The sequence below is a fragment of the Centrocercus urophasianus genome, unplaced genomic scaffold, assembly GCF_019232065.1.
Source record: "Centrocercus urophasianus isolate 14NV4802_14NV808 unplaced genomic scaffold, USGS_Curo_1.0 seq_28, whole genome shotgun sequence".
Lineage (NCBI taxonomy): Eukaryota > Metazoa > Chordata > Aves > Galliformes > Phasianidae > Centrocercus > Centrocercus urophasianus.
The window spans coordinates 8,109,295-8,135,790 of record NW_024884844.1 but is presented as its reverse complement, the minus strand read 5'-3'; the positions used below and the strand labels follow the sequence as shown (position 1 = coordinate 8,135,790).

Genomic DNA, 26,496 nt, shown 5'->3' with positions numbered 1-26,496 from the left:
TTCTTTGCCGACTTCTCTTGCCTCATGTGATACTTAATGAATCAAACTGAGCACTTCGGCATTTCCTGATCAAAACACAGTTTCTCATTTTTAATCCCATGATCTACTCCTAATTGCAGCTCTAATTGCTGGAGCTACAGTTTCATGAGAACTTCACGTGACCTAGAAAACAAGCATCTTTCTCTCTTTCTTTTTTTCCATTAAATAAAGAACCAAGTATTGTCAATTCAATTAATGACTTAAGGGTTTTTCCACACAGAACACCACAAGGACTCCTATACCTAAACATGAAACCTAGAGTGGTTAAGTAATTTTCCTGGTTGCCTTGCATGACTAAACATGGCCCATAAAAGTACTCATTTCTCAACAAGGCTCACAGTTGCTCTTTTCTCAGCTTCACATGTTAACTACTGCCGTGTTAACTTTTTTTTGTACACAAAGATAAGTGCTACATTTAAAGAAAAAATGCAAGAAGATGCTCATGAAACAATCTTTCTGCCAGCAAATACCAGTGAAAATTGAATGCTATTTACTCCAGATTTATTGACATAACACAAGTGCATCCTAGGCTTCATTATATTGAGTACTAATTTCTAACTACAGATGTGGTGATTAAGAAAGGTGAGGAATTACTAACCAGTTCAGATTAGCTTGAGGATCTCCTTGGCTTTCAATCTCCTTATTGCAGTAAGTAACCACTGACAGTATTACAGTATGCTCTTTGAAAAGATGCCATGCTTGGAACTTGCTTCTCCCTCCCTTGATCCCCTAATACTCATAGGAAGTTGCCCTGCTAGATCTGGTGATCACCTTTCATTGAAAGTATTAGGGAAATGGTGGGATATAGTGGGAAGGTGGGGGGCTGAATTAAGGACTTGTGCTGCACAACATTTCCTGGAAGCTGATACAGTGGGAAAAGAAAAATACTGCCTTGATTAATTTCATACAGTATTGCTAACTAACAACAAAAAGTGTGTGGGAAATGCAACAGCATTAAAGTATATCTTGTCCTTGACCAAGAAGCTTTTTGATTGTATCACATGCACAATGGAAAAAGTGCATGTGGATAAAGTCATACAAATACACATATGTATATATATGACTATAAATAGCAAGAAGTTACAGTAAATGCCTAAGGCTTCATTATGAAGTCAGAAATATGGTATTGTGCCACACTGTTACAGAAGTTATCCTTGTCATTCTATCACTAGTGTGCATAGATGAAACCTCCATTAGAAGTGTATAAATACTAGAAGCTTTGTATTTGTTTAGGTACAGATGATCACATGGCCAAAAGCCAGAAGTTTGAGCAAGATGAAGGAGGGCAGCAAAACATATTTAGATCTTATTCTTCAGCTTACTTATGTATTTTATTTGATTTTTTTAAGGAAAAAAAAAAAAAGAAAAAGTATAAACTAAGCTGTGAAGAGGGAACTGGGACTTTTCTCCCCACTTTCCAGGGCTGTTTCTCTCACAGGGTTTGCAGCAGTTCTTTTTCCATGTTATTCTCTCCATAGCAACCAACTGCTACACTGCAATACACATGATTTGATAGGAAAGATGTGGTGTCAGAGTACAGACGTTAAAGAAGATTGTTGGGAAACAGCAACTGCAGATTCAAAGACTGCCCTTTTTTACATGAGTGACAACCTATTACTCAGATCAGAGTGTATTTATTTTTCTTGTGTCATATTTATGAATAAGAACAGTTCTGTCTCCTGTAACTAGTGTTGAAGCCCAATCAAATGCACTGATTAATCTCTTGAGCATGATCTAAGGTTAAGTCCACCAGAGAAGACCAGCATTTCCTGCCTGTTCTGGCATCACAGCACTCTCTATAGCACATGTAGATAGCTCCATAAAATTAGGATGGATGGTACTTTAGAAGCCCAAAATTTAAGTGGAACACAATTGTGTAGATTGGTGAAGTGTTCTGAATTTAAGCTGTCCTACATTTCCTCTAGCCCCCCATCCTAGACAATCCACTTTCAAAGTGAATTTACCTTCATATAGTATGCTGATAAGTAAGCTAGCATCAAGAGAAAACCACTTCCCCAAACAAACCTAGGAAATCAGAAAAAAATGTGTTTCATAAAGCCTTTGCAGCTTCTATCTGTACCAATAATTTTTCCTTAGAAATGTCACGAAACAGAAGTCAAGACTGCAGTGCCCAGCTACACAATAGACAAAAACTTGAATATATTTGTAATAACCTGGCAACTGTCTGCAGTGTGGCCAGTTTGGGCACCTTCCACTTTGAATGAGTGCACTGCCAGAAGCTCTCCCACAATTGCAGAAAGCTCTTTAGTGTTCAAAGAGTAAGAGTTTAACAAAGCAGAAGATGAAGGACACTCTCTAGACAACTGGCATAGTCTTCATATGGGATTCCTCTGCATGACAGGTGCAGCCCGTCGAAAGGGTAACAAAACCCAGTTTCTTTGCATTTCAGATGAGTGGTTATTGTTCAACATCACTGAATCTGTGGTGAAGCACTGCTATGAAGTATCTCACGTCAATTCCAGAGCAGGAAATAAACAGTGCTGCAACAACCGGTGAAGGACAGTTCATCTTTGAATTTATCAGACGGCATGCAGAGCGCTCAGCGTTCACTTAGGAAAGCCATTTATGAATCTGAGGCAAAAGAACTGTTCCCATCAGGAAGCTGACTTTCCCCACTCCTCCAGAAGCTGTAATATCTCTGTTCTGTCAGCATTTCAGTGCTAGGAAATCATTTTGACGATGGGAAAAAAAAAATCTGTAGTACAAGCAGACTGCTTGTTTGTTCAGAGAAACTGAGAAGTGAACACAGGTAACATAGGGTGTTTTTTTCCACAGGCAAACCCAAATGGGCTCTTATCTAACTTCAGTACTGTATGCTTATTTTTATTCCTCTCTTACATTGACATCTAAAGCATCTTCCAGCAAGACAGAGGAATGCTAATTCCTTTGTAAAAAGTGCACAACACAGAAAAGATAACAGCCCCAATCTCTGAAATCCAGGCCAGTATGCTACTAGATGACTCCGAAACAAAGTATTGAACATCATCAGCATCTCTATTTCTTAGGGAGACATGTCAGATACTGAAGCAGCTCAGGTTTCTGAAGCTTTACATTTCAGACAAGGCTTTTTGTCCCTTCCTTCCCCCCTCCCCCCCAACATATTGGTGTAGTTCATGGATGTCCAACCTTTTGGCTTGCCTGGGCCATGCTGAATGAAGAGAAATTGTCAAGGGCAACAAAAACAAAAGACTAGTGGGTTGGACATACATGGTGTCTAGTATTTAAGACATTTGGTTTACTGTTAGGGCCTTAATATTTAAAATATCAAAATAAATATTAAAATATTAAATTATTAAATTAAATATTAAAATAAAAATAAAAATATTTAAAAATAAATATAAAATATTTAACTGAACAGGAGGCAAATTAACTTCTTAGTGATAAGACAAAGGTAGATAGTTATAGGACAAAGTAGAATGGTTTTAAACCGAAGGAGGGAAGATTTAGTCAGGGGGAAGTTTTTCCACTGAGAGGATGGTGAGCTGCTGAAACAGGTTGCCCAGAGAGGTTGTGTATGCCTCATCTCTGGAGGTGTTCAAGGGCAAGTTGGAGAGGGCCCTGGGCAATCTGGTCTAGAACTTCATCTAGAGGATGGCAACTCTGCCTGTGACGGGGGGGGCTGGAACCTGATGATCTTTCTAGATCCCTTTGATCCAAGCCATCTGTGATTTTATGTTACATTGCATTGAAGAAATGCAAAACATTGTTAACTCACCTAATGATTAGAAACCATGTAATGCATGCAGTAGCAGCTGGAAAATGCATCTAATACATACTAACACATCTTCAGAATACAGTTTGTATTCTGGGAACAAATCCACATTCAAAATCACCTTCAGTTTGGATTTTTCTGCCTCATCCGTCCCACAGCAAAAGTAGCAATGTAAAGAACAATACTACTGTAAAATAAATAAACAAGGCAAAACAAACCCAAACCACTTGCATTCTGTTTCTTTGAAGTCTGAAGAACTAAAATAAGACTTCTCCCAAGTGGCACAGTAGGAATTGTACAAAAGCTACAGAAGTTCAAAGACTGGTCACTGAAGCAACTTTAGCCTTTTGAAGTGTTGAATTCACTTTGAAGAGGAAGACCAAACATTGCACTTGTACCTGAAAGGTGAGTTGGAGATCCAAAGCCTGGGATTTTCATGAAACCTTCATGAATTCATGCCCAGCTCCAGCATGCAAGTCTCTCAGAAATTAACAGAACAAAAACAGAGGGAGCTCCCCTGAGCTGTGGAACCTGGCACCACAGCTGCTCAGCAGCAGTCCCACCCATGTGGCAGGCAGTCCTCTCAGATATTTTTAAAAGTTTTATTCTTCAATCTGATATTTTGCAGTGAAGCATAATTTTTTACTGTCTAGAAATTTGTTTTTTCACATTCCTCCCCTGAAGCAATGTCATCCATTAAATGTGTAACTGTGCCAATGGCAGTAGTGTTAAACAATTGTTTAACTATTATAATAGTTATATATAGTTACATGTATAACTATTATAACTAAATAATAATTTTAAGAGGAAATAATTCTTCTCAGTGAATAAGCTTGTATCATAGTTAAAAGAAAAACAGGTTCCAAGTATTCAGAAACCTGAAGAGTTAGCTTACCTTCAAATTTCACCAATTTTAATCCCTTCCCTTTATCATTCCAGAAAATACAAGTCTGGTTTCAGAAAATACAAGACTGGTTTTACTATTCAGAACATTCGTATCTCCTCTGGTCTTTCAGAGGCTACAGAGCGCTGCACATCCTCCACCAGGAGTGATCTGGTGCCTCCAGCAAAGCAGTAAGCAAGAAGTTCAAAATCCTTGCTGCATTATTTGTGAGTCTGTCCAGAACAACTTTAAGTAAAAAAACCTAAACCTGAATGCCCTGTCTTCCACGCTTTGCCAGTCTGCTCAAGCAGCTAAGGCACAAGCAGAAAAATGGAGAAAAGCTGTTAAACTAGCTGTCAATTACATGTACTGCTGCAGGACAAAAAGCAAACAAGAACCGTTAGCACTTGTGCAAGCTCTGTGGAAAAGAAAGCTAGTTCTATTTTACAGATATACGTAGTGATAACATAACCAGGGCATACAAGAGCTACTCAAAGATTTGAGTTCTACTCCTAACTTTGTTTCTAAGACTTGACAAGTTACTTTGTCTCCCTGTTTCTGATCTGCACTACAAAACAAAATGTAGTATTTTGTGCTCTTTTGTTTACGGTTTTGAAATTGATTTACAACAGAGTGATGAGTTTAATATCCTAAGTGAGTTATTTCAGTAGAAAAAGCAGATCTCAGAAGAGTACAGAAAGGTATACATGCTTGTCATAATGAATTTGTAGATAGGATCACAAGAGCAAAAGTAGGCACACGTAATCTGATGCGTACGCTGCCCTTTCAAACAGAGGATGTGTACACAGCCATCTTATTCCTAGCCTGCTACCTTAACGAGAAAAATCCTAACATTAATATCCTGCTAGAGCCACAATGCATTTTAATATTTTAAACGAGCAGTTTTGACTTGAGAGCTCTGTAGACACATTTATCATTCAGCTGTACAATCACACTATGAACTGTCAACTCCTCATCTCTGTCCATTTTGACAAATTACTCTTGCAGCAGCATTTCCAGTTATCCTTAGTAGCCAACACACCTCATAAATCCACATCATTGTAGTGTTATTAGAATTTCATTTCATGCTTGCATTTGCAAGCATTTAAGCTTTCAAGCTCTGCTGCTGGGCATTAATCATGGAATTAATCATAGGATTAAGAACACCAAATTTAAACTCACGGTTAATAACATGCTCAACCAATATTAGTTTTACATTCTGTCACAGAGACAAAACTTAAATAGATAAATATAAGATCTTTGTCTGAAGTTTCCAAATAAACACACAGATGAAGGTATTTATTGCATTCTTGTTCCATTATGAAACAAGAAGTTGCCCAAATTCTACATTTCTTCTTAAAGAAAAATTCACATCCCTACACTCTTGAAAAACCATTTGGCCTCCATAAGCTGATGAAGTCTGTACATTAGAAAAACAATACATCCTTTATATCACCTTGGCTTAAAGTTTATAGAAATACTATGAATCCCCTAAAATATGTTGGCTAGCAGATTAGTCAACAAAAATGGACAAAAAAATTCAGAAAGTTCTAGAAGTATAATATCTATAAGAGCACTTTTTGTAATCTTATGCACAAAGTTAATGCAATTTAGAAAATATTTCAATATAGACTAGCTTATTTCACAGCATTCTAAGAAGTGACACCTAATGAATCCTCTTATTCCATTTACCAACTAGAAGATGTATTTCATTCACCAGCAAGATGAGAATGGCTTCTTCATGCCTCTTCCTGCTAGCTGCGAACTTACAAGCAAAAAAGCCAACGGCTTATAGCATTTCCTAAACAAATAGGTGAACTGCTATTTACTAATACAATTTTTCATCCAAAAGGTTTAACGTTTACTAACATACATGATGTTTAACATTACCAAGTAATACGTTTCCTGAATGCAGAGCTTTAAGTGGTAACTTTTCTCTGCTTCACCAACATCCTGAAAGTTTGATTCAAAGTTTCCCTAAGAGTCTTGAAAAGTTTCAGCTGAACAAAAGAATTTGAATCCAACTTCCACTGTCATAACTGAGTTCCAGATCAGAACACTGTTAGTGTACTCATCCCTATAGACTTGGAAGTTTATTTCAGGAAGGTACTATGTATTTGGCATACTAACATGAGTACAATGGTCCTGATCCAAGACATAAGGAAGTACCAAGACACTGAGGAAGTATTACTTTTCAGAAAGGGTGGTCAGGCACTGCAATGGATGCCCAGGGAGGTGGTGGAATCACCGACCCTGGGGGTGTTCAAGGAAAGGCTGGATGTTGTGTTGAGGGACATGGTTTAGTGGGAGCTATTGGGAATAGGTGAACAATTGGACTGGGTGATCTTTTAGGTCTTTTCCAACTTGGTGATTCTATGATTCTATGATTAGGTCCTGGCTACTGGAACAGTAACAGCTACCACTTGCAATAAAAATTGAAGAACAAGACTGGGGCAAAAAAGAGTTCACAACTTGCACCATACCTTCAGAATTTTCATTTGTATGTGAAAGAACAAGTGCTTATGTATATAGGAAGATATCATGTTTCTAACACAGTTACATCATGCTATCTAACATGAAGCTCTATACTCAGCACCCTTTTTGGAAAGCTGAAGCACTTCATTTAGGACTGAAAACAGCAATGAAAATGATGCACCTGAATGGTGGTTATCTGCATCTGTACAAGCAAAATTGACATTCTGAAACATAAGAAGCATCAGGATCAATATCTACTCACATTTCACCATGAGGATGAGCCGAAATATCAATTATGAAAAAGACTAACAGCATCAACAGAGTTTTCAAAACTGATGATCAGAGAAGATTGTCACAGAAAATACTGTCACAAGAATATAAAATATTTAATTTGTCATTTAAGAGCATCAGATTCTCACATTCAGTTGACAGGTACCCTCACTTCTAAGATACATCTGCATTAAAAACATGAAGCATCAGCTGGTTGACAGTACACTGCAACTTCATAATACTGACAGAAATGCAACTTCACTAAAACATAACCTTTCAGTAGAAACTTAGATCAACTTCAGATGATTATGAAACTGTACATTCCACTTCTATAATAAATAAAGTAAATAAAACAGTAATCCTGTGACTTCTCTATCCTAGCTTCACAGCCCAAAAATTAACACAAAGTGTTAGCACTGGAGTGAGTCAAATTTGCAGGTAAAGGCAGCATGTTTTGTTCCTTTGGATAGGTGTTTAGATATGCATAACTACTACTTCTGCTTAAAGCAATGCCTTGAGAAGTTCAGCTACCATTAAATGAGTAACCAAACAGAATCTGCTTTCACTACAACCGAGTTACTTAAACAAAAGACTTACTGTTGTAATCTCAGATACAGAATTTAAGAACTCAACCTATTTCCCCCCAAATCTTGCAGTAGCTACACAATTAAAGCAATTTCACAGTTCTACAACCACATTAGTTCTCCAACTTGTCTACAGGTAGAAATTCACCATGTATCTATACTATTACCCAGAACCATTGCTGTAAGTTAGCAAAATTTTACTAATAAGAAGGAAAGGGTCAAGTGACCAAATACACCTGATTATTTCTGGCACATACACCACAAGCTGGTAACTGAGCCCACAGAAAAACTCAATAAAATTTCACCTTGGAGAACAAATATTCAGGAAACAGGAAATCCTCGAGAAACAAGCAAACCAAAGTTTAAGGGCAAGCCCCCTACTCAGCTGTGTACCAAACTAGGACAGACACCAAAAATTTTAACCAACATTATTTTCGAGTGAATTTGCAGATAATGACTTTTGGGGGTTATTATTTTCTGTTAATAGCTTCTAACTTGTTTCACTTTCCAAATTTCACATTCCAAACAATTCCCCTAATATTCCTGTCTATTGCTACCTCAGGAGCTACACAGATAAAGCTTCATTCTTCAGTTACACAGGATGTCTAGTGAAAACTCACTGAACAGTCGCTGTTTACACCAATTCAGCTATAAATATTAAGATTCTCCATGTTAGAAACACCTGGAGGATCTAAGAAAAATAGCAACACTTTTAATAATTCTGTTCTAATTGTTTTCTGAAGAAAATCATGATTTGTTTTGAGAAATTGCTTGCAAATAGTTTCCAAAAACTATGGAGGCATCTAATGTTCCCCTTAGATGGACAAAAGAATTACTGACCTCACTGAGGTAAATAAAAAAGGAGCATGTGGACCCATCTACACCATAACTTGCATAACAGGGATCCGATCGCCACATATCTTTCATCCACTGAAACAAAACAAAGATACAGTCTGTTAGGGTTAAGCACCAACTCTAAATTACACTATTTCACACTGAAGTCAAAAATAACAGAGGAAAGCTGTGAGTCACTATATCCAAACAAACAAAAACGACATAACCAAAAGGAAGTTTAGGAATATTTTGCAGCATGCTGCATGTCAGCATTCAACTACACTGGGGAAGTAATTACATACCAAATTTGAATATGGTTTATACAAAGTGATAACCATGCAAACAGAAGCAAATATCAAAAAGAAAATATATTCAAGGATTCACACATGTGGGTGTGGCTGGAGTTGACTCCTATTGCCCTGTTACAGCTGCTCTGGAATGTAACAGGCTGTCTGAATTAAAAAGATTGGAATCTGCCTGATTCTGGCAAGAATCTGACATTTCTGAAGCAGCAAATGATTCATTTACAGTCTTATTTTAGCAGCTGAATGATGTATTACATAGCCACTTCACATCCAGTATGTGAAAATGGACCAAAACACAGGCCACAGAATCAACAGTTAGAGATTATCTTTAAAAAAAAATTAAAAACTGAAACCCTCCCCCCCACCCCCCCAAAAAAAAAAAAAAAAATATGAGTCAAAGAGTTTTTATTGACAGAAAAAAAGGTAACAAAACTCTGCATGGAATTCTCCAGTTGTGTACACCTTCAGTAAAAAAAAAAGTAATACTTGATAATTATATGTGAACATCCAGCAATTTTCCTTTTAGTCCAACTATTAACCACAGTCTCTTTACATTTGTTGAAATGTTTGGAAAAAAAAAAAAGGCCAATTTTTGTAAGTTTATTATTTTTCTTTTCCAGTGGATGTCTGATGATTTTCCACATTTAGTCTTTCCAACTGCAATACTAGTAAAATGTATGATTTACAGAGAATTAGATGTATATCCTCAAACCAGAATGGAATGATCTTGTTTTATTTACATTTATTTTTAACTATTTTTTTAAAGCTTTCCATCTAAATGAAGTTTTAGGGTGAATTGATAGATATCATCATGAACAAGACAATGGATTTCTGTTTGGAAATGGAACAACTTCTCTGCTGGGAGCCTAAGTTCTAAGTCTTGTAGTGACGTGTGCTCCTAAACATCATCTTTTTGACTCAACTTTTCTTCCTTTACACCACTGAGTAGTGACTTCTTGCAACAGATATTCAGTTTTTAACAAAATAAATGTAACAAATTAAAAACAGCTCACAGTTACCTTTATTTTCCCTTCACAGTGAGGAAAACCATCCATAGGAGGCAATTCACACTGTTCTTGGGCTCCATTTATGAGATCTAGAGAGAAACAGACCACAACTCAACTTCATTTCACAGTTTTAACAGCCTAATGAATCCCTCCTTTGAAGAATCCACATCCAGACACAGCTGAAGAATCTTACTATGTAGCATTTGTTATGACATTAAAACTCAGAAGACAGCTCCTTTACTCATCCTTACTACATTACTACGTTATCTGTTTTGAACTACAGTTGGAAACAGAGTAAACATCCTTGTAAGCTATCAGAAGTGTAGGGTTAGGCACTATTTCCCAGCATGTGTAGCTCAGTGTGCCCATACTGCCACATAAGCTTACTCCTGCTTTGTTCCCAGGCTTCCACCATCCTTGCTACTGTTAGAGCTTTCTCCTTTGACTGGAACCAGATGTGAGTATATCTTATGTATTCCACGGAAATTTGGGACCATCTCAAGAAGGTACCAGCAATGCATATTTTCAGATAGATTACAAAGAGAGCACGAAGCAAATGGAACAGCAGAGATGCTTATCTACACATCTTGATCTTCCAAATCTAGATAGAAGTAATGGGTTGTTTCCAACGTGGAAAAACACACCATTAAGTCTGACATAAATGCTATTTTTGATGGAAAACAGTATTTAAGAAATTACTTAGATTTTTATCCTTAATTAGGATTTATAGCAATTAAAACGCAAATTACAAGGCCTCTTTCCAGCCAAAGCTTGGAACTTCAAGCCAACAGTTAGAAACACAAGAACTGTCAAATCAGTACAGAACAATACTAGATAAGACAATTCTTTCTCGTAAGCTTTGAGTCACGACATCAATTTCCATTCCACAGACACTGAGGTGTTTCGAACCCAACTTAATTCTTACTGACAGGGAATTATTAAGCATCCCCCTAACACATTAGTACATTGAAAGTCAATGGATTGACAAACTGAAAACAAGAATGTGAGCACATTATAAATCTGAGCTCACAGATGCTTTTTAACGCAGCGCTCTATTAAGTGAGGTCCTGAGACACTCAATGCATCATTGCAAATCCATCCTGATGTTCAGACAGCAGCCATGTGTTCACTTCGCAAATGTCTGCAGCTGTTTAAAGATTAACAGCTCTGCATCAGAGATTGCTGGTGCACAGCAAATGAAACTGAACTTGTGAACAACTATGAGTTATTTCAGTGCAAAGTCTGGCACGTCCACATGACTGACTTGGCAGATCTAAGCTAAGCCACCTGACCTTGCACCAGAAAAGGTACTTCTCCTTCGTTGCTGTGCATGAGTAAAGAGAGATTGGGTAAAGTCACACGCCTCTGACGTTGCGCTATTTGAACATCACTTCACAGGTACAGACCTTCATTGCTCTCACAACTAATCACAACGTCAGGAGTTGTTTGTTTTACTGAAGCTTCATAGCCCCCAAGAGAAAACTATGGCTCAAAGAGCAAACTGTAATAGGAAAATGATTTTTTGTTTGCTTGCTAATCACTCACTAACAGAACAGTAAAAAGCAGGATCACTGAGTGCTACATACATGTTTTGTCCCTTTGCTACACGCACAGCCTTCAAAGGAAGAATTTTATGAGAGGCGTAAGAATTTTTGTGCTGTTCTTTCTGTCATACAGTCAGAAAGACTGGAAAAAATTCATAAAGATAGCAAGCTTAATAATAGTTACAATTAATAGAAACAAAGACTCAAAAGAATAGTTATTCAATAGTGATTATTGCTTGGTAGGTATTTCATTTGTCCTAAGTTTTAAAATAGTTCTATTAGTTAAAACAAATAAAAAAGCCACAACAGTACTGAACTTGCAGACCGTGATACCAGCAGCCTATCTTGCCTTCTAAGGACCAACTCTTCATTCTTCAGAGAATACAAACATCTAAAGAATTTGACATGACACAGAAGCTTGTACACTTAGGAATATTGAGGCCCAAACCCTCATTCCTAGACTAGAGAAAAAAAAAAAAAAAAAAAAAGCATATAAAAAAACCCCGTGATTATCTCTAGCACAGATAATGCCTCAACTCAAAGCGTTCCTGTCAGTTTTCACATCAGCAGAATTCTCCTTAGTATCAAAAGGACAGAGTAATCATCTCTCTTTTTTCCGCTTTTGATCAATCAATAAACTTACTGTTCTTACTTCAATTCACGTAATCTTCTTTTTGCTTCTCTGTCTGTCCAGAAATCTGGCATTTAAGGTTAGAAGCAACACTGCAGTTAAAGGCTTTTTTGTTTGTGCAAGATCTCCCTTCCCTTCTCCTCTAATTAACACATTCTGAATTTAACTCATATTTTCCTCTCCAGCTGGTAAGAGAGAGAATTTGCAGTGTGAGCTGAACGAGCTATCAATGCATTCAAAGAAATCAACGAAAGGTTACAATAATTTTAAATGCAGAGCACAAAATGCTTCCTACTAACATTTTAGAATCTTCAGTAGCAAAAGCATTGGTATGATTTAGAGAAAATTAACTTTCCTACTGCTAGTCCATCCTCACACCAGCTGTGCTGCTGTGTTCCATTAACACTACTGAAATCGATGCAATGTTAGGAAATTTCAAGTAGCAGTCAAGTGGTTAATCAAAATGCAGCCCAGGGGACCACTAACAGCCCCTTTCAGCATTACTAATACAGCTTAGCACTGCAGTGGAAAATAGTCATGTGTGGTCCTCTGCACTGTCATTGCACTGTGCTGTAATGGTGAGGCTTGAAAACACACAATTCTCCTTAGCTCCATGTGCTGTTGGATTTGCAGGAAGCAAACTGACAGAAAAGTGGGAAAAGCTGCTTGCTATTATATGCTGTGTGAAAAAAGAATACAATGGATAAGGCACAATAAATATGAGTCTCAGCAAAGCATTACCTCAAGAAAGCTATAATCTTGGCTATAAGAATCAGTGCAGCCCACATCCTATTACATCCGGTACACCATGATGTTTTGTGAGGACTAGTTTGGTTTTCAATGCAGCACCATGGATAATATTGTACCTGCTATTTTAACTGAAGAAAAGCCCTCTGTGGTGCTCTTAAGAGGACAGCATTGGAAATTCAGAACAAGCAGCAATACTTGGGCTTTTTTTTTTTTTTTTTTTTTTTTTTTGAAGTTTGTCTCTGCAAGCACAGAACTATGGGATAAGGTAGAGTTGCAGACAGTTAAACAAACCTCTCCTGTGCATAACAAAGTTCACTGGAAAGAGCCATAGAAATAAATCAACTGATCATGAAGTTATCCGATTCTTCCTTCCCACCTAGAAGCCTTCAGCACGTCACCCCAAAGCACGCAGGATGAAGTGCATGAAAACACAAACATTCTTTTCACCATAGTAACATTAAATAAAAATGCCTGTTTTCAGCATTGCTGAAACTGACTTGTCAGTCTGCCTTGCTACATGTTCACAAAGGTGCCAGATATCTGACAGGCATCCATGCCATCATCTCTTAGATGACAAACACTCAAGTCTGCAGCCAAATTAGTCTTAACATCTTTAAAGTCACTCGAGTTGCTAAAGAGAATTCAACAGCCTATACATCAGAACATGTTCATGCATAAGCTAGAAATGCTCTGGAAGCTATGAATAGATACAGTGAAAATATTCTCCTTTTTTGAGTAGTGCAACAGCTCTCCAAGAACCAACCATGTTCAAAGGGGAAGTAGGGGGAATTTGACATTAACTTTCATTTGCTATTTTTATGGGATCAAAGACACACTTAAGATCTTCCTAAATCATATTTTTCAGTGCAAAAGAACACTTTGTAAACAACCAGACCGGCATAGCTTTCAGTGCTATTATACCATCTAAGATAGTGACAATTACAAAAAACATTTGTTCTTTTACTGAACATGCACAGAAGTACAGCAAGGACAATGGTCGCAGAGTACCTTCACCCTTACTTCAAGTCAATAGCTTTGTTTTAAAAAATGTTTTGTAGCATGCATATTCATTATTAATACCATTATTGTTTAGCAGCACTCTAAAGAATGAGGAATTGTAACAGTTTCCTTAAATTAGACTCAGCTATCTGAAGTACAGAGCAAGGGTTCACAGCTAACAACAAAACCTACATCACACAAAACTCACATACTGCTTATCAGAAAAAAATCCCATGAAGAAAATAGGGCAGACTCTTTGATTATTTTTGTGCACGGAGATTGTCTTACGTGATAAAATATGCTTAGTGGAATTCTATCCTACAAAGCCATCAAGCTGAACAACAGTTTATCATAGAAAAGCCCTAATGTCAAAAACCAAACTGCCTAAAAGAAGTTGATCTTCTGCCTGTCACATAGATCCAACCTCTCAGCTGCAACAGAAGCTGCGCTGTGGAGAAGCTCTGCTTGAAAGTGCAATGATTTCACATTTATCCATTTCTATTTTATCATCTTAGAAACAGTAATTTAAGATTTACCTAGCTTGTTATTATTGGCAGTGTCTCAAGGCTTCCTGTTTAAATGTGAGAAAAACTCTTTTCTGCTATGCACCTATGTTTAGATTGGTACCTGCTTATGTAAACAAGAAAATATTATTTGTCTCAAAACCAGAGAAGATGGCTACCAAATCTCTCTAAAGCTTTTGTCCAAGTTTTTTTGAATGAAAGTAGAGGAGATAGAAAGAAAAAAAGATTTCATTGCATCTGTCAGTGACCAGCTGAAGTCTTGTAAACACCTCTGTTAACATTTTACTCTTCCACAAATCTGAGATTCTGAAAAAGCAGTTGAAAATTGTCAGGGTCAAATCAACAAGCTTGCTTGACATTTTTGAGGAAGAAAGAAGAACAAGGAAAGCATGCTTGTAATTTTAGACAAGGACCTAAGAAGGGGAAAAAAAAAGAAATACAAACTCCTACACAATCTGCTACACAGCTTTGCTTTTTAACATCATCCATGCAGTCCATCAGCTCACATCATCCTCAAGTAGAGATCCCATACTCAACTCCTTTTGGATTAGGATTAAAAGTATTTGAGACAGAAAGTGCTCCTGCTTCATTATCCTCTCACTCAAACCAAAAGAAAAAGAAACTAGTTTGCTCCTAGAATCACGGTATCACTCAGGTTGGAAGAGCCCACTAAGATCATTTAAGTCCAATCATCAAACCTGACTTCTCAACGAAAGATTCTACAAAATTAAGAGAAAGAAACCAGATGTAGCAACACACTACAAATAATAATCCTAAACAAAATATAGAAGTGAATAGTCAGGACATTCTACATGTAAGTAAACAATATAAGTTGTCTAAAAATCCAAAGGGGAAGAGAGAGATTCTGGTCTCTAAATTTAGAGAACTGAAGAATGAATCAAACATAAGCTCGAATTTACCTACTTCAGAGGGAGCCAAGCTACAGTCCTTGCTAAATCCTCAACATTTCCTCCCACCGTTACCACCTTCTTATCATGCAGAAGTATAATCCAGATGGATTTTCCTCAGATCATTTAACACGCCAAGAACTTCACACATCACTATGAAGTGATATCTTCTGCTGCAGATTTCACCACTGCTGTCTCAATTCTACAGCACATTTGACAGCCAGAGGTGGAACAATGAAAAAAAAGCAAAACAAAAACAATAGAACACAACTACATTTCTCTATGCCTTGCCAAATAGAGAGCACAACTGATAAGAGACTTTCAGAAAGTGATGAACTGCTAATTCCACATGGCCCCTAGATTTTAAACCCTCAGTGCTATTCCTAAATTGTTTGTACATCTGCCCTAAAGTACAGTTATAAATATTGCTCAAAGCATACATTTTACTTATGTTAAATAATGTCCAAACAGCAGCCTATCTTGGGTTTAAGCATGATAATGAGACTGCTGTACTAAAACTCATGGGCTCTGTGCCAAGTAATATCTATCACATAAATTCAGGCTCCCGTGGTCAAAGCATAGGCTAAAGGACTGATCAAAACTGTTTTAGGAAGCCACAAACAATTCTATTGGGCTGCTGTTACAAGAGATCAAGAGCCACTAAGGGTGCTGCTAGGCAGATTTAATTCAGGTTCTGGTTGTATTACTAATCCTAAAATAAAGACAGATAAATGTTCAAAACTGCATTCTTTTTCCTTCATTGACAGGCTCCTTCACAGAAAGCACTGCTCAATCAGTTATGAGGTAACGATAATTTTATGATGTAATTATTTTTTGCATAATACACCAAGTTGTAAATCCTCCCAGTTCAACAACCATCTGGACCTCTGGACTCTGTGGCTCACATTATCTTACATTAGATACACAGGCTACATTGTTTGTTGAACACTGGTTTATTATATTTTATATTGAATCTTTGTTGCCAAGATACTGGATGTTTTATCTCTTCCTAAACAAATTCACCTACTTCATCATTTTCATACTCATACTATCACTTACTTTCCAAGAAAACCTAAGGAAGAAGCTGATAAAAGCTCAATATGACCTTCAGTTGCCCTTCAAATAATCTCATACAGTAGTTCCAGTTGTTTCAAAAGTAGCTAAAAAAAAGCAGCAAGATTATGTATTAGGTCTCTCCTCATTTATATGATTCAGATGACCTTTTCTGTCTGTTTCTTCATATTTGAGGTTGTAAGGTCTGTGTATGTCTTTATTAACCCTGTCATAGAAGAATTACAGGCACCTGCTGCCCACTAACAAACACTGCAGAGCTGTTCAGGCACCTGCTAGGACCATTCAACATCTGGATATGTATACCCACAAAAGAATATTAGAAAAGCACATAGAAAATTTGTAGGGCTTTTTTTTTTTTCCCCCACTAGAAAGATAACAGATTCAACATCAAGAGAACGTGGTAACTTCAGCTTACACGTAGTGCATTAGAAGCAACCCTGCAAGTTTCTCAGTTACACATAAGAACTTTCCTGGACCAACAGATATCTTACAGTCAACGGGTGTATGGGCAAAATTAAATATCCTCTGATCTCAGCTCTTTGAGAAGCACTGCAGCGGGTTTAAACAGGATGATTTTTCAACTACTTTTTCAGCAACTGCAACTGGCAACTATTTCTCAAAACACGTCCTCTCCAGCACTGTGTGGACTACTCACATACTCAAACACAAACTTGCATCTAGGCTAAAAAACAGGAGGAAGACAAACATACATTTTAATACGATGAATGGAATTCTATTTCTGTACTGCCATTCTGGTTGTCTGTATGGACATTGTGGAAAATTAAAAACAAAAAAAGGAATTCCAATGTGGTCCAATTGGCAGTGCCTTAATCTGCCTTAATATACGGAGTTGTGCAATCCATAAATCTGAGTCATAGCTACATTCTTGTCATGTTTATTACAGTCTGATAAAAATCAACTAAAAAAAAACCAACCCAGACTAATTCTAGTTACTGGACTCAGAAACTAAACTAGAATACTTCCATTCTCATGCTCCTCTGCCCAGCATTTAAAAACTTACAATTGTTCTTACAATTGTTTTCTGAATTTCAGGCATGTATCTAAAAAAGATACCACTTGAGGACAGGCTTTGGAAGGAGAAATGCCCACTAATCATTTTTCTGTTCCTCCCAGCTTGCAGATAAAAAAAAAGTCTTTTTTATTTTCTAAATTAATCAATGCGTCAGCAATACGTAAGATCAGCAATTGCAACATTTATTTACTAAGTTTATTTTTGGAATTCCATGCAGTAACTACGTAACTTCTAGAGTTTGTTACTTCCAGGAAACAACTGTGAAGACAGAAGTAGAAACAAAATTTTCACTTCCATTTGGAAGTGCCTCCATTTTTTGCTTCAAGTGGACAAATACAAGCACTTTAACCAGCAAATACACAAGGATAAGCCATCAGTGCTACCCATCCTGGAGATACCTGAACAGTGACATCATCCAAACAGGCACCAGAACAATATGTAATCAAAACTTAAGTAGCTGTCTCTTAAAAGTTTTTCTGCTCTTGCTATTCACTACAGATAATTCAGACATTTCAAATGTAGGGCATCAAAAGTCAAAACTTAAAACTCTAAAAAGGTAAATAGTGCTCTCTGCCACAGACCAAGCCCCAGGCAACAAAAAGCTACGTAGATACAGAAGTCTGAGAACTTCTACCAAGCTTCTTAAAATTTGCTTGTGAGTATCAAAACTGTGATAGTTGTCGACTACAATAACAACCAAATTCATTTGTCCTAAGCACTGATTAAATGTGTTTTCTGGTCAGACAAAAATCACGGTTCTTTGCTTACAAATGAGGAAGCAATAACAAGAGTTTACTTCTATCACTTATCTTCAAATCTACTGAAATAACAGCATCAAATCTCTCTGTTGTCAAAAAATGACCTTGGATGATTATTTATAATTTTGAATCTATAGCAATATTATACTAGCTCGCATTCTGACGATTAAGACGTAGTGGTGTATTCCTTGTACTAGCAACATGGTTTACTCTGACAGCACTCTCCAAGTGCGAAATTTCTTCAGTTTCTAATCTGTCTTCAGCCTAATGAAGACTGAAGACTCGGGAAAAAATAGTTACTGCAAGGTAAACAGTATTATAAAATGAATGCAAAGGGCTTGCTAAATTCCTATAAGCGTACTTCTACATTATTTGGCAAGTGAGACAGAGAAGACCTCTCTCACTGAGAGACAGTAGGTGTTGAATATCCTAGTATGAACAGAACAGGATAGAGAAGTGAACATTTAGGTCTGCTGGCATGCTTTAATCGTGTCATCATTTCACAACCACTCTCCCTGACGTCCTGACAATGGCATTTCCCTACCAAAGCTTACATCTACTCCATTTTACAATATCTGAACACAGTCCCTCAAGATTAGTATTTATTTTGCTAGGAAAGCCAAGCGCAGGCAAGACTTACGTTGGCCTGACTTCTAACATACGATCACTTTAAACTATGAAATATTTACTATTAATAAAGTAGACTATCCCTGGCTGGCAGAGAACATTATTTTCTGCAAGTTACCACAGAAAGTCTTCTCAGAGCTTGTAAAAGATCAGTGCTATTGAGTGTAATTGATTTGGCTTAGACTTTTCAATTTTGCTTTGTAAGACATTTCAAATACCTGCAACTGAAAAAACACACAGCATAGAAACAGAAAATACAGATTTTGCTATACCCACCTGCTACATTAAGCTTTTCGACTGCTCCTAAGCTGGGAGCTGGAGTGGTAGTATTGTTGGTAGAGTTTGCTCCTGTTCCATTAAGCACAAGATTTTCCACTTTGGACTCCAGTTTCCCAATACGCTGCAAGATATTATCCAGCAAGACTGCAAGTGTTTTCTTCAAATCTACAAATGAAAAGTTTGACTGCTTAATAACGAATGCACGCTATCAAAAATAGATATGAGATTGAGACTGGAATATACACACACATCTGCACTTTATCAGTGCACTATTGCTCCCTATTTTGCTTGGCCTTAGATACAAGCTTTCCATGATGTGTAACTGGTCTTTCTATGTACTTTATAAAGCACAGTACAACTCACAGATGTATCCTACATTCAAGGAGAAATATGAATGTAAGTGGGATAAAAACAGGAAAATCAGAAAAAAAAAACATGTTTTCTGATAGTTCAAGTAATAATAAGTTACTTAAACAGCAATGAACGTCTGCATTTTACTTATAAGCACCCATCATCTGCCTTCAGGTGTCATTCTGGAGCTCTATATAAACATCTTCACTTTACCTAGAGACACACCATACCCTCTCTGATTGGAATGTCCTAAGAAAAACAAAAGAACTTGACTCTACTGCAAAAGCACATCCCCAATCATTCAGTTTTTGCAAAACTGCCCATCCAATCTACAAAAATCAGCTGGACATTTCAAATTAAGCATCAAGTAGAAAGGAAAAAAGAGAAATGAAGGACAAAGTACTTTCATTTAAAAGTTTAATTTAAAATTAGATTTGACTGAGATATTGGACCTGGAAGTCTTTGCTGTATTACCCAACTATTTCAATAACAAGACCCAAATCCATAATAAAGAGCTCTTAGAGGAACAGAATCCAACATTCTGTCCGATTCTCAGTCACTTGGAAAATAAATTTCCATTTCCAAAAGAAGGGAAAGCTTTGAATCAGTACAGAAACCTCCTGCCTCTCTTCCACCACTACCAGCTTTTACACTGGCAGAGTGTTGAAGTGTACAAAACACCATAAAATCACTTGTTTCTTCAGTCCGTGACCGTGTCTACTTATCTGTTTGATCAGATGTAGCATTTCCATTTGCAAGGAAACCAACAAAGGATATTTGGAATTTGCCTATCATATAACAACTCCAAAAGTGTTTCATGATTTTTCTTTCTTTTCTATTTTTTGGTTTTTTTCACTTCAGTTTTCTCAAGGTAACGCAAACACTTGGGTAAGCTAAAAGAATTACAGGCAAGAGGAAAAAAAACAGACCACTATCATGTTAAACATTTATAATTCAAGTGGCAATCAGCCAAATAAGATGAAAGTATTGTTCTTTGTTCACTTACCCTTGTCTCAGGATTAAGGAATTTGGTATGATGAATTTACATTATTTTCCCACATAATTACATATATATGTATAATACCCCTTCTGCTTTCCACAAATTCAGAATCAGATAACTTTCTGATCTGTAAAAGAAAATTCCTCCATGCACTTGCAGAGATTAATCTGTCCCAACATCAGCTGTTGTTTTGCCATTCTTTGTACTTTTTCTTAGGAGCAGCTCAAATCTTATGCAAATGTGAGAGTAAATAAAGGAAGGCCGTTTCACTTGGAAAGCTTCTGTTTATTTTCTCCTAATATAAAGAAGTGCTTTTTATTCAGCAAAGCCATAAAGATTTTTTTTTTTTTAATTGTGTTTTCTTTAGTCTGCTGAAGACTGGAATCTTATGTGCTAATAACATGGACTGTCTTGATATAATTTTAAATATTGGCATGGTGCAACACAATGAAGGATAAAAGAAGCATTTATGAAAATCTGATGTTTCTCAGTGGGAATGCAGAACACACTTAGTGGTAAGTCTGCAGAAGGAAAGAGTGGAACAGGGATTTAACACCAACAAAAACATGGAATAGAGGAAGAAAATCCAGGAACAATGGTAGAGTGGAATATTCAGAAAAAAAAAAGAGGAAGAAACATAGTACACAACGGCATACACAAAGAATCAAGAGAAAAACAGCTAACACTGTAAACTTTTCATAGTAATACCAGAACATTGATATAAGACGCTTCTTGTCAGAACAAAAAAGCAGTTGGAGGCCAATTCGAGAAAGAGATGGCCAAAGCAGAGATTCAAATGAATCAAGCAACCATTTACTACTATAAAAATCCAATACTTAGTGTATATTTGAAGTAGAACTTTTTTAAACAATGTGTTTGATCCACTGATCTGACAGGCCAATATAAAGTAGAAAGAAAAGAGAGACAGCAAAGAAGCTGCGTGATCCAAATTGATGAATGACTACAAAACCTTTGAGTGGGTAAGAGCAGCCAAAGCAAGCAAACTTAGTGCTTACTCTTGAAAACAGGAATATGACTGTGCTCACTAATAGCAATCAGAGGATAAGATTGAAAGAAATAAAAGGCTAAAAATCAAGAGCATATCCTGCGCACTCAGACCTAGCCAGGGCTCTTGTGGTTGGCAATCCTGTGTGAGGCTGGGGGAGACAGAGGGAGTCTTGAAACCAGGTGATCTTTGAGGTCCTCTCTAGCCCGAGTCATTCTGCAACTCTGTAAGAGCAGTTGTCATAGAATAACAAAGCAGCTTCTACCCATTACCATGAGACAGTAAGGTGTCTATTCCTTAACAACTAATCTGATAATTTGCTATCAACAAATCATCTGGTGTGCCAAGGAGTGACTAACTGGCTATACTACTCAATTTAATACAGTGTTATATAATCCAGTGCCATCCACTCATCATAGCATTTTTCCCACTGCATTTTTACACGACTTTACATCCTTAAAAACAGTTTAATTTGAAAAACCTTGCCTAAACTCATCTTAAAACTAAACTAAATTCTTTTTCATTCAAAGACCTTGAAATTTCCATGCAAAATTTAGCTTTAATTTACAAAATTTTTTACGGAGTTATTCCACGCACCTTCAAATGCCTTTAACTTTTCAAGTTTCTTCAAGTTCCTGGGGAACTTGACCATTGCTTGGCAGCAATTCAACTTGTTCCACAGCAGAATTTAGAACAGGAAATAAAAGTCATAGGCAAAAAACTGCAGGGAGAATTCAGATTAAGGATATCCTGTACACTCAGGCCTAGCCAGGGCTCAGATTAATGCAGTTACCCTTCAACTTCAGGAGAAAGATGAAGTTTTTTTGTTTTTATTTTTTTTTTCTTCATCAATCATCTTTACAAGATAACGGAACACTGATAATTGTTAAATAGCAGATAGACAATTCACCAGCTGTTCAAGAGATGCTTCTTTCTCTCTACTCAGCAATGGTGAAGCCACATACGGAGTGCTCCCCAGCAGAGCACCAGCAAGTGATCAGTGGACAGGAGCATCTCTCCCATGAGGAGAAGCTGAGAGAACTGGGAGGACTGTTCACCCTAAAGCAGCAAAGGATCAGGAAGACTTTATCACAGTGTACAAATAACTGAGGCAGGTTGCAAAGACGACAGAGAAAGCTATATTCAGAGGCATCCAGGGCCAGGATAAGAGGCAATGTGCACAAACTGGAACACAGAAGGTTTCATCCAAGCATCTGCGAGCACTTCTGTGCTGTGTGGGTAACAAAGCACTGACACAGGTAGCCCAAATAGGTTGTGCAGTCTCCTCCTTGGAGATCTTCACAACAGCCACCCGGATGCAGTCCTAGATATCCCACTCCAGATGCAGGGGCAGAGGTTGGAGAAGATGGGCCCAGAGATCCCTGCCAATCTCAAACATTCTGCAAGTCTGTGGAAGCCTTAAAGGACCTCTACTTGCTTGGAAGGCTTCAGTCCAAATGTTTATCTAGAGCCACTCTATTTAGCTTGCACTGCTCCATAAAATTAGAATACCACTATAGTTCAAAGTGCAAACACACGTCAGTAGAAGTTATTGAAGAACTTGAGAATAGGGACTCCCTGTTAAATTTAATCAACAAAGCAATGTAATTGTTAGCTAGGTTACAATGATACTCTCAGCCTTACTGGCAAAGACCTTTTCACAAACTCCAACATTCTTCTGTTCTTTTCAGAGGAAGAAGTGGTAACAGAAATGAGAAGTCATCCAGTACAGTATTTTCATTAATATATTAATATTATATTCATTTCAAAGAGAAATGAGTGAAAGAGAAAATGAAAGAAAATGGCGCAAATATGATCTGCTGCATCCTAACCATCATTATTTTCTAATCCTACAAAAAACCTGATTTTTGATAGCAGAATATTAAGACAACTTTAAAAGGAAACAGATTTAGATGACTGATTTTTTTATTAATTATCCAGATAGTCTAAAAGTGCATGGGTAAATAGGAAAGAAATAGGAAAGAAAGTGAGCTTGAAAATAGCTAAAAAGGTGTATGATGCGATTCTATCAGATTAGAAAGAAACCTCACCTCACATAATATTACATTTTTGTTTTCATATTCTTTTCTAAAAATGCTTCATTCACTTTTACATGCTTTGCTTCATGCATACACACACACAAACTTAAGTGCTATCTTGTATGAAATGGACAACAGGAACTCCTACAGACTGCCAGACACAGCACTGAAATTCATGAAAAAAGTGTTCTCTTCAAGGTAAACATATTACACTTAAGCTGAAATTTAACCTTAGGACACACACACAAGCTTAAATGTCAGGGAAATCGACTGGACATAAATGTGCAATGGAAAAGAGAAGATAAACAGAGCAGGTCTCCACTTCATCAGCAAAACAAGATATTCTTGTACAAGAATTCTGGCAACTCTGACACGCCAACTGAAAAGTCTCCTAAGGTTCTCCCTAACAGTAAAACCACACATTTTTTAAAATCAAGTTCTAACATGTAACTTGAGGCATAACATATATGGCTACTAGACAGATGTAGGGAACAAAAAAGCAGATAATTTCATTTCCAAGTGATTGAAAATTTAAATTTTGTCCTGTTTCATAACTCACGAGAAAAAAATGTTCTTCTCCATCTGTGCAGAAAACCTGCAGTATGAAGTACTGTCAGTTGAGCAGCATTACAAAGTATAATGTTTGGACATCTTAGAAAAGCCCTTGATCAGATTATCATGTAATCTAGAACACATACTTACCGTATGCTGTCACTGTTCCAACATAAGGTCCATCAACCACATTTTTATTTTCTTCAGCTAATGCTTTGATGTATCTTTTGCTGAGATCCAAAATTTGTTCACGCAGGACTGAACTGCTTTCGTGTTGTGTTTGCTGCTGAATAGTGAAATGCAGAAGCATCATTCCCCAAATAAAACCAAAAGTCACCAGAAAAAAGCCAAGTTTCTGAGAGGACAGCTTCCATGGAGAGAATGCCATGATTCCCAACAGCTTCTCACAGTTACTACAAATGTTCCTAAAGCACAAAGCCAAAGAGTAAGTTCATGGTCCAAGTATATGCAGATCACAGAGCAGGACTCAGTCTTATTCCGACTCCTTAGTCAACATGTCTGTATTTCAGCTCCATCCTGTTGCAAGAGAAAAGAAAAGTAGCAAAGTTAACACAAAATATTAGAAATTTTTATGAGCTACAGTAAGTCTTCGTCATAACTAGTACTAAAAGATGCAGACAATATGCTTTTTTCCAACTGTTTGATTTGTATGCATCAATATTGTGCTGAGTTACTCAGAGCACAAACAAACTAAGAAAAGCACTGGAAACAGAACAAAGAAAAAGCGATGTGCCTGAGCAGGTGTAGAACACCTCTCAATATGTGGATCAAGGTCAATGCTTGAAGCTGTTTCCAATCTAAATTTCAAGACAAGGTTGCTTCAACGTATTTTTATTTTTCCTGTGTGTACACAAAACTTCATGATGTTGCCAATGCAGCAATTTAAGACGATTCCTAATGTAATTCAGTTCTCAGAAAACAAGTAATTTTAGCTGGCAATGACACTGTTAGGAGATCCTGGCAAGAGCTATGGCATATGGCTAGATAGATGATCAGGAAATCAGACTCCCTCAGGGGTAAAGAGCAAGAAAAAGAAAAAAAGAAATCTACATTATTTAAACCAATACACTCTCCTGGCTTACACAGCAAGTAGTCAGAAGGCTGGAATAATCTCTTCTTGCTCATGTGTGGCCTCTGCCATGCATCGTTACTCCTTATTCATAAAATGTAATCCAATGAGTCTGCACTTTACAGCTAAATTCAAAACACGTATTACTTCTGAATGCTACAACACATCTTTTGTATCTAAAATTAATATTCTCAGTGCTTTTCCCACACTGAGGAAAAAAAGTTGGCCAGCTGCCTTCAAGAGAAACAGTAGGACCATCTTCTCACTGTAAACTCAAAGATAAAACCTAGCATAACGTATTCAAAGGCTCAGTGATGAGGGCTGGAGGCAGGGTCTTTAGCATAAAACCCTACAACAGAAGAAAGGTAATTCAAAGGTAATTAAGTGTAACCTATCGTGTTAAAACACAGATTTGGTAAAATGTGATCCTTTTAACTTCATAATGCTCCCAGACAGGATTAGAAAATATAATGTTCTCTTCCATTCTGCACATGCACAGATAATGCAGATGTTGCTTTGTTTTAATAGGATAATTACACAGATGCCTGCTGGCAGTACTCTGGTAAAATTCCCTTTAGATCTTCCCCTTTCAGTTCAACCAACAGCTCTGCAGTAGGACAGAAATGCCTTTGGACTACTCAACTTCCAACACAACTTGTGGGTGCACGTAGCATTACAGATTACTACTGATTGCCAAAATAATTGCGTTAGGCAGAAAACTAAAAGCAGAACAGAAAGTAACTGTAGCACACATTTATGCCGCTAAAAGAACAATCTGTAGCCATCTGTTGCTCAGGAAGAATGGCAAAGAAAAATTGAGACATCACTGAAAAACATTACAAGAGATTAAAACTGCTTTCCATAAACGTAAGTCAATTTCCCAAGACAACACAAACTTCACTTGTTGCAATTCACTTCACTATAGTCTAGGGACACTCTTGGGCTGACTGCAAAGTAGAACATTATCATTTTACTAAAAACTGAATGCTGCAACATCTTTTTTGCTTGCAACATCTGATGTGAAAAAAAAAAAAAAAAAAGATGGATGATTAAAACAACATTGCAATTTCAAAAAGAAATCTGAAATATCCAACATAATTCCATCAGTGACTTGGTTTCATGAAAGAACTGACAGCATAACTCCATGACAGTAGGACCTGTAGTTAAAACACTCAGTATTTCTTATCCCCCATTATCAATT

General features: G+C 37.1%; 1 protein-coding gene across 4 annotated transcripts in view; it reads right to left on the bottom strand.

Annotated features, from left to right (window-relative positions):
- MGAT5 (alpha-1,6-mannosylglycoprotein 6-beta-N-acetylglucosaminyltransferase) overlaps window positions 1-26,496 on the bottom strand; it is a 115,370-nt gene that overhangs the window by 48,214 nt on the left and 40,660 nt on the right. For all 4 annotated transcript variants that reach the window (XM_042827096.1, XM_042827097.1, XM_042827098.1 and 1 more), the window contains 4 exons: window positions 24,356-24,742; window positions 19,255-19,422; window positions 10,143-10,219; window positions 8,825-8,914 (listed from right to left, as the gene is read on the bottom strand). In XM_042827096.1, the coding sequence (XP_042683030.1) occupies window positions 8,825-8,914; window positions 10,143-10,219; window positions 19,255-19,422; window positions 24,356-24,593 (573 nt within the window). In that variant the 5' untranslated portion in view covers window positions 24,594-24,742. The remainder of the gene's footprint in view (window positions 1-8,824; window positions 8,915-10,142; window positions 10,220-19,254; window positions 19,423-24,355; window positions 24,743-26,496) is intronic.